The sequence below is a fragment of the Lampetra fluviatilis genome, chromosome 8 (assembly GCF_964198595.1).
Source record: "Lampetra fluviatilis chromosome 8, kcLamFluv1.1, whole genome shotgun sequence".
Classification (NCBI taxonomy): Eukaryota; Metazoa; Chordata; class Hyperoartia; order Petromyzontiformes; family Petromyzontidae; genus Lampetra; species Lampetra fluviatilis.
The window spans coordinates 15,101,943-15,117,905 of record NC_136282.1 but is presented as its reverse complement, the minus strand read 5'-3'; the positions used below and the strand labels follow the sequence as shown (position 1 = coordinate 15,117,905).

General features: G+C 49.3%; 1 protein-coding gene across 10 annotated transcripts in view; it reads left to right on the top strand.

The window, feature by feature from the left end:
- ITFG2 (integrin alpha FG-GAP repeat containing 2) overlaps window positions 1-15,963 on the top strand; it is a 68,295-nt gene that overhangs the window by 8,811 nt on the left and 43,521 nt on the right. For 7 of the 10 annotated variants that reach the window (XM_078859263.1, XM_078859264.1, XM_078859265.1 and 4 more), the window contains 5 exons: window positions 677-822; window positions 2,566-2,663; window positions 6,834-6,890; window positions 13,459-13,547; window positions 14,262-14,379. In XM_078859263.1, the coding sequence (XP_078715389.1) occupies window positions 677-822; window positions 2,566-2,663; window positions 6,834-6,890; window positions 13,459-13,547; window positions 14,262-14,379 (508 nt within the window). The remainder of the gene's footprint in view (window positions 1-676; window positions 823-2,565; window positions 2,664-6,833; window positions 6,891-13,458; window positions 13,548-14,261; window positions 14,380-15,963) is intronic. The other 3 variants (XM_078859266.1, XM_078859268.1, XM_078859267.1) reach the window with 3 other exon arrangements.

The following is a 15,963-nucleotide window of genomic DNA, read 5'->3' as shown; positions in this document are numbered from 1 at the left end:
TGGAAGGAAATATTTTTCTGAAGCAAAGGGTCATCAGCATGTATTAACGGAGACACGACCCAAAAATCAAATGGCTTTCACAAGGTTGGGTACAAAATGTGTAAAGATAGTGATGTCATCTTGACATGTAAAGAACGCTGGGATTCCTGTTATGTTCTGCGGTTGTAAATACGTAGCTGTGCGTGCTGCTGAAACACTCCCAAGTGGTGTTTTGTTTTTTCTCTGCAGTCACTGGTGACCAGGGTAAGTGGCTTGGTCACCAAAGACTGCACAATAAATGTAATTACATTTGGTTTTTCATTTCTAAGAATGTTGGCTTTGACTGCTTTATGATTAATAATTATAGAGCAGTTGGAAAATGCGGCACCCCTAGTGTGCATGAATATCATTTGAGGGGATCTTGAAAGCAGTTCTGTTAAATCACCTTTCACAGGCCATTCTCTCACATGGGATGGAGCACTTTTAGCTGCTGGATTTCCTGTGGACATTCCGTCATCTTGTAACACGACGCTAATGAGACAACTGAACAACGAAACATTGCAAAAGAGACGAAAGAGAAACGTGACAACGGCGACGCTTTGTGCGCGACATGTGACACGTGACGTGTGACGCGTGACACGTGACGCGTGACGCGTGACGCGTGACACGTGACGCGTGACGCGTGACTCGCTCGCAGGTGGACAGCCTCTCGACCAACCCGCGTGTGGACGGCAGCCCCGAGCTCATGGTGTCCCAGCCGGGCTGCGGTTACGCCACTCTGCTGTGCAATTGGGAGCCAGACCACCCCAACTCCGACTGGGAGTCCGAGGCCAGCTCCGTCAGGTGCGGTCGCCTGCTCTTGAGCAGCGGCGCTTGCAAACTTGCGCTCGCTCGCTTTATTAAATTCATCTCGTGTTTCATTGTGAGCGCGGCTCACTTCCTCCCCTCTATATCAAGGACTAGAATATTCACTGCCAAGCGTCGTTTATTCGTCGCAGCCCCCTCCGTCTGGAATGCCACCCCCGCTGCACATTTGCAGCATTGAATCGACACCGACTGTTAAGAGACGCTTAAAGGCGACCTCTTTTGCCTGGCTTTCGATTGGCACAGAGCCTTGCTCCGCACCTATTTGGCATTTTAGGTGCAGACTGCTCGTCTACTACCGGCGGGAACTGCACCAAAGTTTTGATAGCTCCACTCGCAGGGAGATTTTTTGATGTTGAAACCGTTGATATCCTCTTGTGCGTTATTAGCAAAGAGATAAACATTGAAGCAGTCTCTGTTCTGGAGCCCTCTACAGTCAAGGCAGCCTCATGTCAAGCTATGAAGCAAAGCACACCCTTTGCGTTTTAAAAGCATGTAACAATAATTTCCTTAACTCTTAGTGTTGGTGGTTATCAAGGGAGAAACGTATACACATTCAGTTGTTGTAAGCTCGTATGAGAGTTTTTGCGCATGCACTGCACATCTTCTTGCATTGTTAAATCTTTTCAACCTCCCCTCTGAAATGTGTTGATGAGGGTCATAGTTCGATGAAAGAATCCATGGGTGTTATATTACTGTCCGTATTGTCATTGTTTCCCAAATCCATTCACCCCAGATTATATTGGTATATAATTTGCTTATATTGTATACAATTTATTATTGTAAACGTTGGATTCAATGTGGGCCTAATAATAGATTGAAATTGATGCATTGTTACATGCCTTTAATGGGGATACATTGTCAGTAGAAGAGGGCATTGCAACAAAAGCCTTTTTTTACTCTCAGAATTAATGACCTTTGTTGAGGCTGGAGGAATCCGATAAGTTATGAAGCTCTTTTTTCACAGATGTCCATTAGAGGCAGATGAGTAAGTTACTTCCAGCAATGGATTCACTAAAGGGCTGTACATGCACTTGTCTAGTACTTAACCACGCACAACCAAATTATGGTTTGAACCCAGGTTCTTACAAGTGCTGAGATATCAAACCTGACATTGGATTTTTCTTTTATGCCTTCCACCCTGAATGCACCCAACCTCGTGAGATCTCGGAATCTAAGCAGGGTTTAGCCTGTTTAGTACTTTAATGGCAGGCTACCTAAGAATACCAGAAGTTGTATATTTTGACTGTTATTTGATTGAATGGACAGGAGATGGCAGTACACCAATGGATTATTGAACCTGTGGGGGCTTGAAGTGTTCACCCTTTGTATGTGTGCATTTTCCTGGATACTTCAGCTTCCCACAAATACGCCAAACACTCACGAATGGAATGGAATAAACACCAAAATGCAGGACCCTCCTTTGGAAAAGAGTCTTGAGACTTGGTGATTATTTTACTGTGTAAATGAACTGCATTATTATTAATACTAATGTTACACAGAAGACTGAGCCAGTTCACTACCAGTCAAGCTCACTTTTAAATTACATTTGTCCACAGTAATAATCCACTTGCCAAGTCCCAGTGCATTCAGACTGGCAGATGGAGGTGAATGAGGCAGCGATTGCATAGCCGTACCTGTTAGGCTAATGGAGGCGTAATGATAAACTGCAGTGCATTTGTGTGCGTGTAATGCAATTTTGTCTCATTATTTTCCCATCAGCAGTGAAGCCCAGATGCGCGATGTGATTCCCCATCAGACCTCCGCACGAATCCAGAACAAGAACGTCTCGACGCACCTCATCGCGAACATCAGGCAAGGTAACGGTGTGACAGGTGGCTGCTGTGAAACAAGTTTGCCCAATTTGTTGTTCTATCGCGAACGTGTGGATCGTGACGAATTGTGCCGATTTTTGGAAACAGTTATTCATCAAATTCGTGGACAAGGTACGGGGAAAAACTAGGTTGCGGCATAAGGTGGGACTCTGTGCCCCTTCCACCGCCACCCAGAGTACCGTTGTTTTCAATGGAAGTAAAGGAAGTTCCGAACCCCATGTGTTCCGCCAGCCATTTCCAAGATTTACTTTGAACCTTTGTTCGAACGCACGATTTCTGTGGCCACTACGACCTCCAAGACAGAATCGTATGTAGCCTTAGTCATGACCTATCAGAGTTGAATCCATACTCGGACATTACTGATGACTAGGCTTCATACAAATGGCTTGGTTTGCTTGTGGACTACAGAAGCCAACCTTTAGTAGCATGCCCTGAGTTAAGCTCTATTCATATAAATTATTAGGCGTGTGACGATTATTCAGTTAAAATGTATTAATTCACTCACGAAATTAGCATTTTATCATGCGTGGAAAAGTTGATAATTTACAATTCATATAATAATAGCGGGAGTGGTGGCACAGGGGTTAGCAGCGCAATGTACTATGAACCCAAAAAACCTGTTCAATTCCCGGCCCCCTTTACTCGTCTGCACTGACCGGCGTGGTGAAATATGCGCAAACAATTCTTCATGATGGACACGGTATGAGGAGGCCTTCATCCGTCAGTGGATTTGCAAAGTGTTTTAACATTTTAAAACTCTACAAACAGGACTGGGAAAAATGAGAATGCCAAATGAGACGAACAAATGAAACGACTATCAGATGGTGACCTTTTAATCGTGGCATTTCATACAATCACAAGTGGGGCAGTGAATCCTAACATACCTAGAAAGAACACAGCCACTAAGCTTGAAATACAATAAAACGTTATAAACAGTAAATGCTAGGAGTGCTTTCTTATCTGAGTACACACTGGCATACATAACGCTGAAGCAATGCACCGCTATTTTGTTGCGCTTCTATAGAAAAAATGGTTGCATTTTAGTCGCTATACAAACCCATATTGTATCACATTAGAACCACTTTGTGACCTCTAAGTGCCTATATAAACAGCAACGACACTCGCTGTCTAATCCCATGAGTGTAGGGCTGTTAAAGGGCTGGCCGCAGCACGCCGCAGATGATTGCAGGGTGTGGGAAACTCTTAAGTGTGGCGTGTCCATCAGAGGGCAGTAGTGCACCTTACTGTGATGATGTTGAGTTCATTGCTCAGCTGGTGTGGTTTCACAAAAACTCTGGGTTGGCCATTTAGGCAAGAGAGCGTGTGGTGAAGTGATTGCCGGAAGTTCTCAACCTTACTTTGGGATGGCCCCCCGCCCCCCCCCTCTTCAAGACCACTGGTCGTTGCGCCGCCCCCTTCCCCCAGCTCACTAAGGTCACATTACAGAGAGAGAGGGATCACCTGTCCATGCCTCTTGTCGTCGTAATGTTATCAAGGGTTTTTGTGTGTTTTGCATTAGTAAGGCATTGGTTCCGTGTTGTGTATTGGCATGTTTTTCTGGCGCAGCGTAAGGCTGACATTCCCTGCATGCTATCCATACCGCAGCCTGCACCCCCCTCCACCTCCCTGTGTGCCTGTGCCACCCCTTCGGGCGTGTGACCCACGGGTAGAGAACTGCTGTGGTTAGCACACTGCGCTACGAACCTGGCGACCCAAGTTCGATTCCTGCTCACGATCAACATCGGTGACGAATATCTGAACGGTCCTGGGCCTCCCCTAGGCTGACTCAACCTCGAATGAGTACCTGGTGCAGTGTGTATACATCGCCACTAGGGAGACAAATGCGGTCAGGCATGGTGCTGGCCATCCACCCCCTCGTGTGCCGTGCCGGCCTTCATAGGTGCCACTCGCAAACAGCACTTGCCCCAAAAAGTCTGTTAAGGCTATTGGGGGGCTCTTTGTCTTGAAGTGATGCTTCAAGTGGTGCTCATCCCATTTTTTCCATCTGGTGTTCGGTACCTTGAGAGTGGATATCAGAAATACCGAGTTTTGTATGCCATATAAGTGTGCTGTGTATGTACCGGGTAATCCATTTATAGATACCCCACTGATTTCTAATGACCCTCTTTCTTCTAAATGGAAAATTGAATGTTGTGAAAGCGACGGCTCCACAGCTCGCAGAGGAGAGTAAAAATAATCAAGAAGTGTATTGAGATTGATGGAAGACGTGTGGAGGGGCTTTTGAAAAAATTGTCTTTTTTTTTTTAGTGGGGTGTCTGGCAATGGATCACCCTGTCTGTTCTAAATTAACTTGCGTGCAACTGAACAGATTGATTGTGACTGTTGCATGCTTCATCACTCTCTCTGTTAACTGGATGCCAAGTCAGACGATCAGAATAGCTGTGACCCTTTTTAGAAGAGGCAACAATTTTTCGTCATCGATTCATTTGCTTTGACGCCCCCCGAAACCAATTTTTCCATGACTACCGCCAGGACGATTATTGCCGTACGCGAGCACGGGGCCTTTGAAGTGAAACCCATTTGTAAGGTGTCAATATACTGCTCGTGACCACGGCCCAGGCTTGTAATCGGACCGCCATACTCGTGTGACAGGTTTAATCAATATCAGCGCCCAGCATCGACGTGGCACAGGAGTTCATTTCACTTGACTTGGTCCTGGCGAAGCAATTACACGATCCCTTTTAACGACGCCGTGGCCACCACCGCTTTACGAGCCAAGCCGCCGGTTTGGTGATGGCAGTTTTCGGTGCGAGATAAAGAGCCGCGATAAAAGGCTGCTGAGCTGGGGCGCACGGAAGAGAGTGCAGTGAAAGTAATTTCGATCGGATTTTCGTTATGTGCATTGCACACATTCGTAGTGTCTTGCCCGGCTCTAGGATGCAGCCCAATTGATATCAAGCGACGATCTGGTTTTGTTTTTTTCGCTTCCGCAATATTTTTCTGCTCGTTTATTCGGTGAAATGGAAATTGTCGCGAGAGCACGGACTGCCGCGCGTGATGGCGTGCTGAGAAAATTTCATGGCCCTACTTGGCGCTCACAAGAATAGATTCTGACCTTAAAACATCTGCTCCCTTTAACATCATGGCTCGGTTTGTTGCAAAACCAGCGTGGGAATCCTTGGGACGGATCGTTACAACCCCCTCCGCTGCCATCCTCCCCACTGGACATCCCCTTAAAAACGAGAGTTATTGTGTCCGTGAGAGGGAATAGCAGTCGAATGGCAACCCCTGGCAGCCGCGAAGATGGGTGCAGTAATGGGCACGCAATGCGAGGGAGAAACACATTGTGGCGAATTGCCCGATGATGCTGGATGCAATTACCAGCGAAACGTCGTACTCAAAAATTGTAAATGTTGTGGTTTCACGCTTCAACACACCGGTGGGTTAAAGCAGTGAACTATTTGTCTTTTGTCAACGTGACACTTTTTTTACTGATTGGCCATGTCGGGTGGTGGAGGGTTACGACACATTTATAAATAACGCGATCTAAACCCAAAAACGTTGATTATAAATGATTATGAGAAACACATTCTAGAATTAGGGCGAGTGCTGAGATTCACACACGGCCGTGCCACGTTGGGCAGAGCCTGGGTTTTTCTTTGGCGCAGCAGCAGAAACCTTGTAAACGCTGCACTCACAATGGAGATGGATGAGCTTCGCGTTTTTCTCCAGCGATGAATAGCATTAGACACTGCGCCAATCGGACGTTATCACGAAGACATTGCCCTAGGGGGGCAAAAAAAAAACTAGCTCATCACTGTTGCCAAGGTTACGTGCTAACAATGTGTTTGCGCTTTGTCATCAAGCTATCATCTCCCAAGAATCGTCTGTGTGCAATATTATTGAACGGCGCAGTACGTCAGTGACTGATTATTTATTTATTTGTTTGCCATGAAAGCGGGGTGAATTGGGTTGTATCCACGGCCTCAGATATGAGCGCCACCTTCATAGCTCAGTGCTCCTGCAGGGTCAGGAGGCAACTGGAGGATGTCACGCGTCGGGGTCTTGGGTTACGCCACTGGAGTGCCCTGCTGGCAATCAGCACCATGGTTGACACAGAGCTGTGCAATGTTGTCGCCGTTTTAATTTTGTTCCGTCTGTTGCTTGTGGGTCTCCTTACCCTAATTGCCGCAGGGGACATGCAAGGGGAGGCTGTGAAGTCTGGTCTCTTTGCGCTGTGCACCCTGGACGGTAAGAAGCCCACGGCGCAGGACACAGCCACGAACCCCCGAGAAATAAAAGCGAGAGTTGTGCCTTTAAGCAAATGACGTGATGAGTTTGATTGCTATTTGCGCGATACTTGTTAGCACAAGGCCGCTGTCACGAAAGGCGCTGTATTTCGCGGACAAGTATCGTCAGTCGTAGTCCCACAGTATGGGGCCCTGTTGCCACGTAGTGTCAGCCAATTAAGCGATTTTCAAGTAATTAAAATGTGGACCTTTACGCCAGTACACGCGGGGGCCTGCCCCTTTTTTTTAGTTTTTGTTAGAATAACTTCACGGGATGCTTAACGTCAGCTGTGGAGCCGACTGGCGCGTGTCCGTGGCTAACGCGCCCGCGGCAGGAACCAAGGTGGCCGCGGGGCTCGAAACCGTGAACGTTTGCAGCGAGTGGCGCGCATGCGAGCTGCCGCCCGGCCACGTCGCCTTAGCAACCGCATAATAAGTTACACGGGGGGGGGGGGGGCGGGGGGACGGTGCCCTTTCCCTAGGTAGGCGGGGGGGGGCCAAGTCGTGCGCCAGTTGATTCCTTCATATCTGGGCCACTTTGGCCTCGCCGTTGGGCTGTCACGTGTGTCTTGCTTGAAGATGAAAGAAATCGCGTTCGTGATGGCCTATCTGTGTGTGTGTGTCCCCACGCTGAGTGCATGGGGAACATTAGTGTTGCGGTTCGTGTGCTGCGCTATGTACCCGGCGACCCGAATTCGATTCCCGTTCAAGGCCACCACCAGTGACGATTATCTGAACCAGTCCTGGACCTCCCCTAGGTCAACTTGGCCTCAAATGAGGACCCGATGCAGTGTGGAAACATCGCCACGCTGGAGACAAAGATGGCCAGGCGTGGTGTTGGCCACCCACCCCCTCGTGTGCCGTGCCAGCCTTCATAGGTGCTGCTCGCCAACAGCACTTGCCCCAACAGTCTGTTAAGGCTATACGGGGGATCTTTGTGTTTGCTTTCAAAGGCGCTCACTAACAGCAGTTGCCCCAACAGTCTGTTAAGACTATAGGGGGATCTTGTCTTTGGTATGTGTAAAGTTGCGACATCGTCATACGATTCAAATCGGGTTTTTCCCCCCTCACTGTGATTTAGAGTGAGATTTCAACATCTCGCTGGCATTCTTCAGAGGTCAATTCACAGACCATGTTTTAATTGGGATCCGAACCCGTCTTTGGCATCCCTTAAGTCATCTCGGCCTTGCAAGAGTTCCTTGAGCTCTGGTCATTATCTTTATCTTTGTTTGTGTTTGTCCCCACGATGTGTGTGTTGTCAGTGGGCGTGCGTTATTGACGGGTAAACTCAACGATAGCTTCTCTCTCTTTGAGTCTGCACAATTGGAAAAAAAACGTGTTTTTTTCAATATCTCGTCGGCATGTTGCGCCTTTTGAAGCAAACCCGTGTTTATTGTCGACTTTAAAGGCAATAAGCGAGACGACAAAATGGGAGCGCATCGCATATCTGGCCACTTTAAAACCGTCGATCGTGACCCCCTGCGCCAACCTCTCCCTGCGGCCGTGTCTCATTCGCATTTCGCCGTAATTGCAAAGCTAATCATTTTAACAAACATCCCAAATAGCGCTTGCACAAGAACCCCCCCTGCATGCGGTAATTGTGCTGCGCAGGAGACTTGCACACAACCCTGAGATTGCGTTATCGATCCTTCCGTACCCCCCCCCCCCCCCCATGTCACCCCCTGACATCTCCTCCACGGAGCGTGCGTCCCGTCGGATGAGAGAGGAGGCCCAAGCAGGGCTCCCGGATCTCAGGACATGACACCCCACCACCATGCCCGTCCTCCCGCCAACCACGCAAACACTCGTCCAATAAATTAGGATAAGTTACACATCAGTGTGGATTACGTCACGCTTTCCTACGTTAGATGATCTTTGTAAGTATTTAATTGGCAGTCTGGAAGTTCTGAAAACGTGCGTTTGCAAATAGTAATTTTTGTTTTGTGCTTTGAGCATACGACTGCATAGGTTTTCGTGGTTGGGCTGGAAACTTCTCTGATGTGTTGTAGGGTGAGCCTCTTGTTGTTCGGCACCACGTCTGATGTTTCTCTCCGTGTGGAGTGAAATGTCACACATCTTGATGTGTGACACGTGGTACAATCTGAAAACACATCAGAGGGCTTTAACATTTGATCAGCTTGCCCAGTTTTCAATAGAACAAGTTCCAAATAGCAAAAACAACTTCATCAAACAGTCTTTCTGGTGTTGGATCATCTTTATGAGCGTTGTCGTGGTCCCCCCTCCCGTTACGAATGGACGGACAGAGCTAATGAATTCACGCTTTCAACCTTTATTTGTATAATTGGTGAAATCACCTTGTGCATGACCCTCGTTTAGGTGCTTCGTGCCCATTGCTGACGATGGACACGTGAAGCCGACGCAGGCGCGGGATTATTAACGGGTCGAGCCGTCTGCGCCCACACTCCTTTATGAGCCCTGACACCTGTAATGCGCAGTATATTGGGATGTGCTTGTGGTCTCCCTACATCAATCGGGGTTATACCAAGGGGGACGGCTTAACCTTCGCGTGCAGTTTACGAAGCGGCTGTGTGCGAGTAAGCAATTGCACACATGCAAAGGATGCAATTGCATTTCAGGTTTAAAAATAAACCCTGCAATATACAATGTGGAAATGCCAGCACTGATTAGCCACCAGCTGCATTACTACCATCTCCACAAACTCCACCACCACTACTTCCACCACCACCTCCACAACTGCCACATCAACCGGCACCACCACTGTTAAACGGTTTGGCGTTCGAGGCGATTTTGCTAAACGCGATGCATTCAAAGGGAACATTACGTAGCTCCCATCTGTGCTTCCACACAATCGCCCCACGGCGTTGTCTCGTCCAATTCGACGTTCAACATCCGGGTCGTGGTGAAGAGAGGAGCGATGGGGTGGCTGGGCGCAGGGATACAAGACATCTGCAGGTTTGGGGGAAGGAAGCAGCTGCGGCTCACAAGGGAAGTGATGAGGGGTCCATACCCCCCCAACTCCCCACTACCCTCCGCCCCGCGCCTCAATGGTGACTGTAATGAAGCTGGGATCCATCTGCTCTGTTGTGCCGTCGAGCGTTAGATTTGCGCACTAGCTGACCTGGGATTATGTTTGCATGAACACAAACAAGAGCAGCCGCAGACTGCATGGCGCAAGCAGAGAGAATACGCACAGAAATATAACAGCGGTGGACGTGTCATAAATAATTATTAACAATAGAGACGTTATAAGAAAGTAACCGGGAGCTTTGAAATTAGTTGAATGTGAAAAGTTGCCGTGCGTGAGGTTGTAATTCATGTGGACACCGCGCTACAAGACGAGATCTGGGCTTCCCGCCTCGCATTCCTTTGTCGGAGCTGTCAGCGCCGAGTGAAGCTTCTGGCTCCGAGTTGAGCCACGTAGCCCCATGTCAGCCAGGATCTACCGTCGCGCAGCAGCTATCAATCACGCTGGTGCCGAAATGAGCTCCGTGAGAGGCCGCTAATCTCCTTCGGCGGCGCGAGATTGCATCTATCGCTTCTATCCCCGCACAAGAGCGGGCAATATTTTTTCAGGAGTGTTTGGCGATGGCAGCGTGTCAACGGCTGCGTCCTGTATTTTAACAGGAGGCATAATATCCTTGACTAATAGCTTCCGCGGAGCCCAGCGTTGGGCCACCGCGAATGCACTCTCGATCATTATTCCGTAACGACGTTACATGTCCCGGCTAACGAAATTGTACACAATTCCAAGTGGTCATTACGCGGCGCTTTTACCCAGTCAACAAAGCCACACCACCGGCGGGCTCTAATGGGTTCAGGTCGCCGTTCCCCTCCCTCGCGGTTGTCCCGAGCGAGCGCCATGCGCCAGCCCGGCGCGCCGGACGTTTCCCGCCCGCTTTGTTTGTGAAACATGAAGCCGGTAGACTTTCTGTGGATGGGTGGCCAACGTGTCAGTAGCACAGTGATGAAGGTTCTGTTTGATCACCGCCCAGACGACCATACACAACACCCTCCTCCTCTTCCTGCCCCTGCTGCTCCGGCCCTTTCAGAACCGGACCGTGATGCTGCCCGTGCTCATGACGTGTCTTTGTTTTTACCCCCACATTACCCGACGGCAGTTGCGGCAGACCGGCAGTGAAGTTTATTCTCGGCGTTTCCTCGTTTTCTCCCATCGCGCTGCGGCGTGGGCCAAGCAAAGGTCGGTAGCCTCGAAAGCGTGAGACAAACAAGCCCGTTCCTCTACCCGTTGCCGTAATAACTCGTGCGCAGTTTCACTTCTCGCCTGCCAACTGGTCTCACAAGCCTCGTGGTCATCTCGATCTGCGTGGTGCCGAGACCCTCGCCCCGTGCCGCTCCTCGCCGAGACGCTGACGCGCGTGGATCCCACAATTGACCTGATATTCGGAACCACTCGCTGGTCTAATTAACCCCCTCAACTGGCTCCCAACAAAGCAGGGGCCACTAATGATGGCCGGTGCTCGTTAGGAGTATTGATCACATGAGGCGTAATGAAAAAAAGACGCTCTTTTTCAATCCCTTTTTGTTGTTGTACTTTGAAGACGAAAAAATCCATACGTCATTTCCCCTTCAAATCTTTGTCCATGCCGTGCTTAAGATAAATCAATGTTTGCTGTTTAACCAGGTGAAGGCCCGGTGTGAGCCATTACGCGTGTCATAAGGGAGACGCGGGTAGCTATGGAGACCCTTGTCTATAAATCATGATTGATAATGATGACTGTCAGCCCTTTGTCAATCCACTGCTGGATGAAGGCCTCCCCCACCGACTGTTTTCTCACGTGATGCACTGCTGTGCAAGACTTTCAAAATGGGCACTTCATCTAAAGACCTGATGCTCATAGCACAACTGAATATGTATATATATACCGGTACTGCCCTCACATGTGCACAGGATCCATGGCCAGGCTGGAGGGTGGGTGGTGGGGTGGTGTCAGTGATGTCAGTGCCAGCCAGCCAGCAAAACTTTTTTTCTAATTTTTCATTTGACAATTATATATTGCCACAACTGGGAAAACCCAGTGGCATTCTGGGCAAAGCGGGCAGAATAAACCACATTTGCCCATGTGTAGAGGAGAGATGTACGCGGTGCGCGCTGTTAAGCGGGTGCAACTGAGGTCGAACAGATGCGTGCGTTGCAACACGAGGTTTGCACTGACAAACCGCCAGTAATTAAGGGGAGAAGCGGGTGCAACCGAGGTCGAACAGGTGGGCACGCTGTGACCGGAGGTTGGCGGAGTTGCTGAGTGCGAAGACGCTGAGTGCGAAGACGCTGTGTGCGGAGTCGCTAAGAGCAGAGCTGCTGAGTGCAGGATAAGTGAGGTGCAGAATAGATAAGAGCGGGGAGAAGTCAAGTATATGTGACCATACAGATAGTTATAGGAGTGCCTATAACTGGCGCAAGAACAGGTGAAATAAAGTGGAAGCAGGTGACTTGCTACAACGTGTCGGTGTGAGTAATTTTCGAAGACACTACACATGTAAACAAAGACACGTTTTACAATTAAAATGCAGGAACCCATAAAATATACAACATAATTCATCATCATCCATTGTCAATCTACTGCTGGATGAAGGCCACCCCTAAGCTGCCGCGACCTCTCGCGATTCTGCGACGTTACCATCCACCGGCGCACGAGCTGATTTCACCACTTCGTCTCCTCTATTCAACTGTTATTTGTAACATTCTCAAGCGTGGTGTAATTTTAAGTTGATGGTGTTTTTGAAATGGAGTCGCTCAAGGAGATGCAGAGACATATTTTATGGGAAATGCGTCGCCCGAGTGGCAACCAAAGCAGGCAACGCGCTCGAGAGGGAATCGGCTGCGAAGGTGGAGCGATGATTTCGGGTTCGCAGGAGCAAGACGGGTGGCGGGGGCATCGCGGGCTTGCGAGAGACGCCTTCACCCAGCAGTGAATAGGTCACGGCTGCTGGTGATAGTGTGTTTCTGCATTTTTATTGATTTGCGCCTTGCAAGTTGCCCCCCCCCCCATTCACTGGGCTCTTGCCTGTATTTTTTTATTCCTGTTGCTCCGTGCCCACTGCTGCACCGTTCCCGTTCTGCTATAATGTGCATCGATGCCTACTTTGTTGAGGGCGATATTGGCACGTAAAATTTAAATGTATCTATTTGTTTAGTTAAAAAGGTTATCTACCCACCGTCTTGCTCTTGACCTGACCTGGTGCAGACCGGCGAGGAAGGTGTAGATCAGGCCGGGATGTCTGTCCTGCTGTTCAGTGTTGACCTCGTGACAGCACAGTGCCCATCAGCAGGCATAAATATTTGCATAGAGAGTGGCGCTTGCTTGAATGCCTCAGCAACTCAGCACCTTGCATCATATCTCATCATCTCAACCACTCCAGTGCCCTGCTGTTGATTAGCCAGGTGGGACCCCCAGTGGCAGCCGTCTCTGTGCGGCGCGTGGTACACGCAGGGTCGGGCTGCGAATGGGCATGAGTCTGTGAGTAGGGGGACGACGTGATGCTCCATTGCCTGTATGTCTCTGTGTGCCTGTGTTGTGCGTGTGATGCAGGTACCCTGAAGCTAATGGGTCCAGACAGCCTGCTGTGGTCAGTGCAGGTCGACCATCAGCTGTTTGCGCTTGCTAAGCTCGATGTCACGGTGAGGCATCTCCCCACAAACGCGCAGAGGCCGGAGGATGTGTATGTGCTTACACGTGTGTATGTGTGTGTGTGAGTTTACACGCGTGTGCGTGTAAGCTTACACGTGTGTGTGTGTGAGCGAATGCGTGCGTGCGTGTGGTCAGTGCTGGTCAACCATGTGTACGCGTGTAGGAGCGGTGGCATCGTGGTTAACGCACTGCACTCCCAACCCCAACATCCTAGGTTCGAATCCTGGCTACGGCTAACATCAGTGCGGAGTGATATCCGAATCAGTTTTATGCCTCCTCTATGTCAACTCAGACATAAATGAGTACCTGCTGCGGTGTGTGACCATCAGCACCATGGAGACGAAGGTGACGGGGCATGGCATTCGCTGGCCACGTAATCCCCATATGCGCCGTTTCAGCCTTCATAGGTGCACGGTCACAGTACTTGCCCCGGCAGTCTGTTAAAGGCCTCACAATGGATCTTTGTCTTTTTTATGTGCATGGCTCTAAGAGGGGATCTTAGTCTTTGGTGTGCTTAAGGTGATGTATTTTACCTGTCACAAGTCAATCCTCACCGTAATAGGAAAACAGTTGATATATGGGAAGGAGGAAATGCAGAGGTGATGGGATGGCCACACACGCACATGCCTTGACATCCCCTGAATGTCACCTCAATCTTCGAAGCTGCCAGTCTCTCACCCCGCTGTCTGCCGCTCGATGGGCAGAGTGACGGGAGCGAGGAGGTGGTGGCGTGCGCTTGGGACGGGCAGACGTACATCATCGACCGTCGTCGTAACGTCGTCCGCTTCCACTTTGACGAGAACGTCTGCACGTTCTGCGCCGGTAAATCTTCGCTCACTCGCCCGCCCTCGCACGCACGTTTTCACAGACACTCGTAATCCCAGTGCGGTCTACCGGGGTTTCGCAAAGCACTACTGCGGGCATATTGAACTGCAGCAACATATATATTTTTTAAAGAAATTCGAGTGGGTGAGAAGTGATTTAAAATGTGGGTTTTTAGACGGTGACTGGCACACATTGAGCCACTCTTTCTGACATTATTTCACGGAACTTCTGCAGCGATGTCAACAGTAGTGCGTGGCAGACGCTTTTGAGAAAAAATGCTCAGCATGCAACCTAACCCAGGAGACCATATTTTGCTCGCTCACTCATGAAATTGCTTCCTCTGATGCCCGCCAGGTGTCTGGAGATGCCCTCTCTGCAAGGTCATCACTCGGGTTTAATATCCCACTGCCTATTCTCCCAGTTCGCCAGTAAGGCCTGAGTAAGTGCCACGTGACAAGTAGCCACAGCCGTAGCTAGTGTGCATGTCCGTTGAACTTCTTTCACACCGTACGTTGACAACCGTGGTAGGTGGATGTAGCGTGCCGAGTACGGAAAAATATTTTCTGCCACTGACCTGGATATACCCGGCTGTAATTAAGCCAAATTCAATACCATTATCGTCTCACAATACAAGACAGGGAAGCGGCCAGAGTGCCCTACTAAACAAATCCTTCACATCTGATGGATCCCATTGAGAGCAGAGCTCAAGCGTCCATAGGGTCCATTATTTTAAACAGCAGTGACTCAAGCTGCACGCACACACACACACAACATATTCGGGCCACTAGCTGCATTCAACTCTGTGATTTGTGTGTATTTTATGAGCACTGTGGAAGCCCTCCGAGACTCGTTATTGCCTCTCCGAGGGAGGCTCGGGTGCCGATAGTTTCTTAGCAACAGGTTTTTAAAAGCGATTTGCATCGTTTAGAAGTCGTCGTAGAACCGTGGTGGGGGGGGTGGTTTCGGGCTGCGACTGGCGCACAACGAAGGCGTCCTTGCAGAAGATTCCGCGCGTACGTTCTGAAGTGGGGTGGTTGACAGCGTGCACGAAATGCTTTATGAATTGCAACAGACGAACGTCAAACGGGATTGTGGTTCGCTCCGTGCAAACTGCACCGAGTGTTATGTGTAGCGCACGACCACTCTAATGTTAATCCCCCTGATGTCAATCCCTTGCACAGCACATCATTATTTTATGTCTGTAACAATGAGAATGTCATCAATCAATAATAATTTACGAACATCACAGACCATTTTTTATTTTCTTTGCAAGTTCTTTTTTCGTTGGATAAAAAAAAAATATATATATATAGCGTTAATTAACACCGCTTTCTCTGCAGGAGCTAAGATTGTCTCATTTTTCTTTTTTAATTAACAGCTTCGTAACGTATGCAGCCAACGGCTATAAATACGTTCGACGTTAACACCCGCTCATCGCCGCCGCCGCTGCCACCAGGCGCGTTGCATCGTGCGCTGTCTGCTCACCTCGTGGATTGTGGTTGTACAGCGCTGTGGCAGCAGCGGTGGTGGTGGTAGTACACGAGCAATTGTGGTTCTGTAGACTCCTATAGGGTCGGTTAT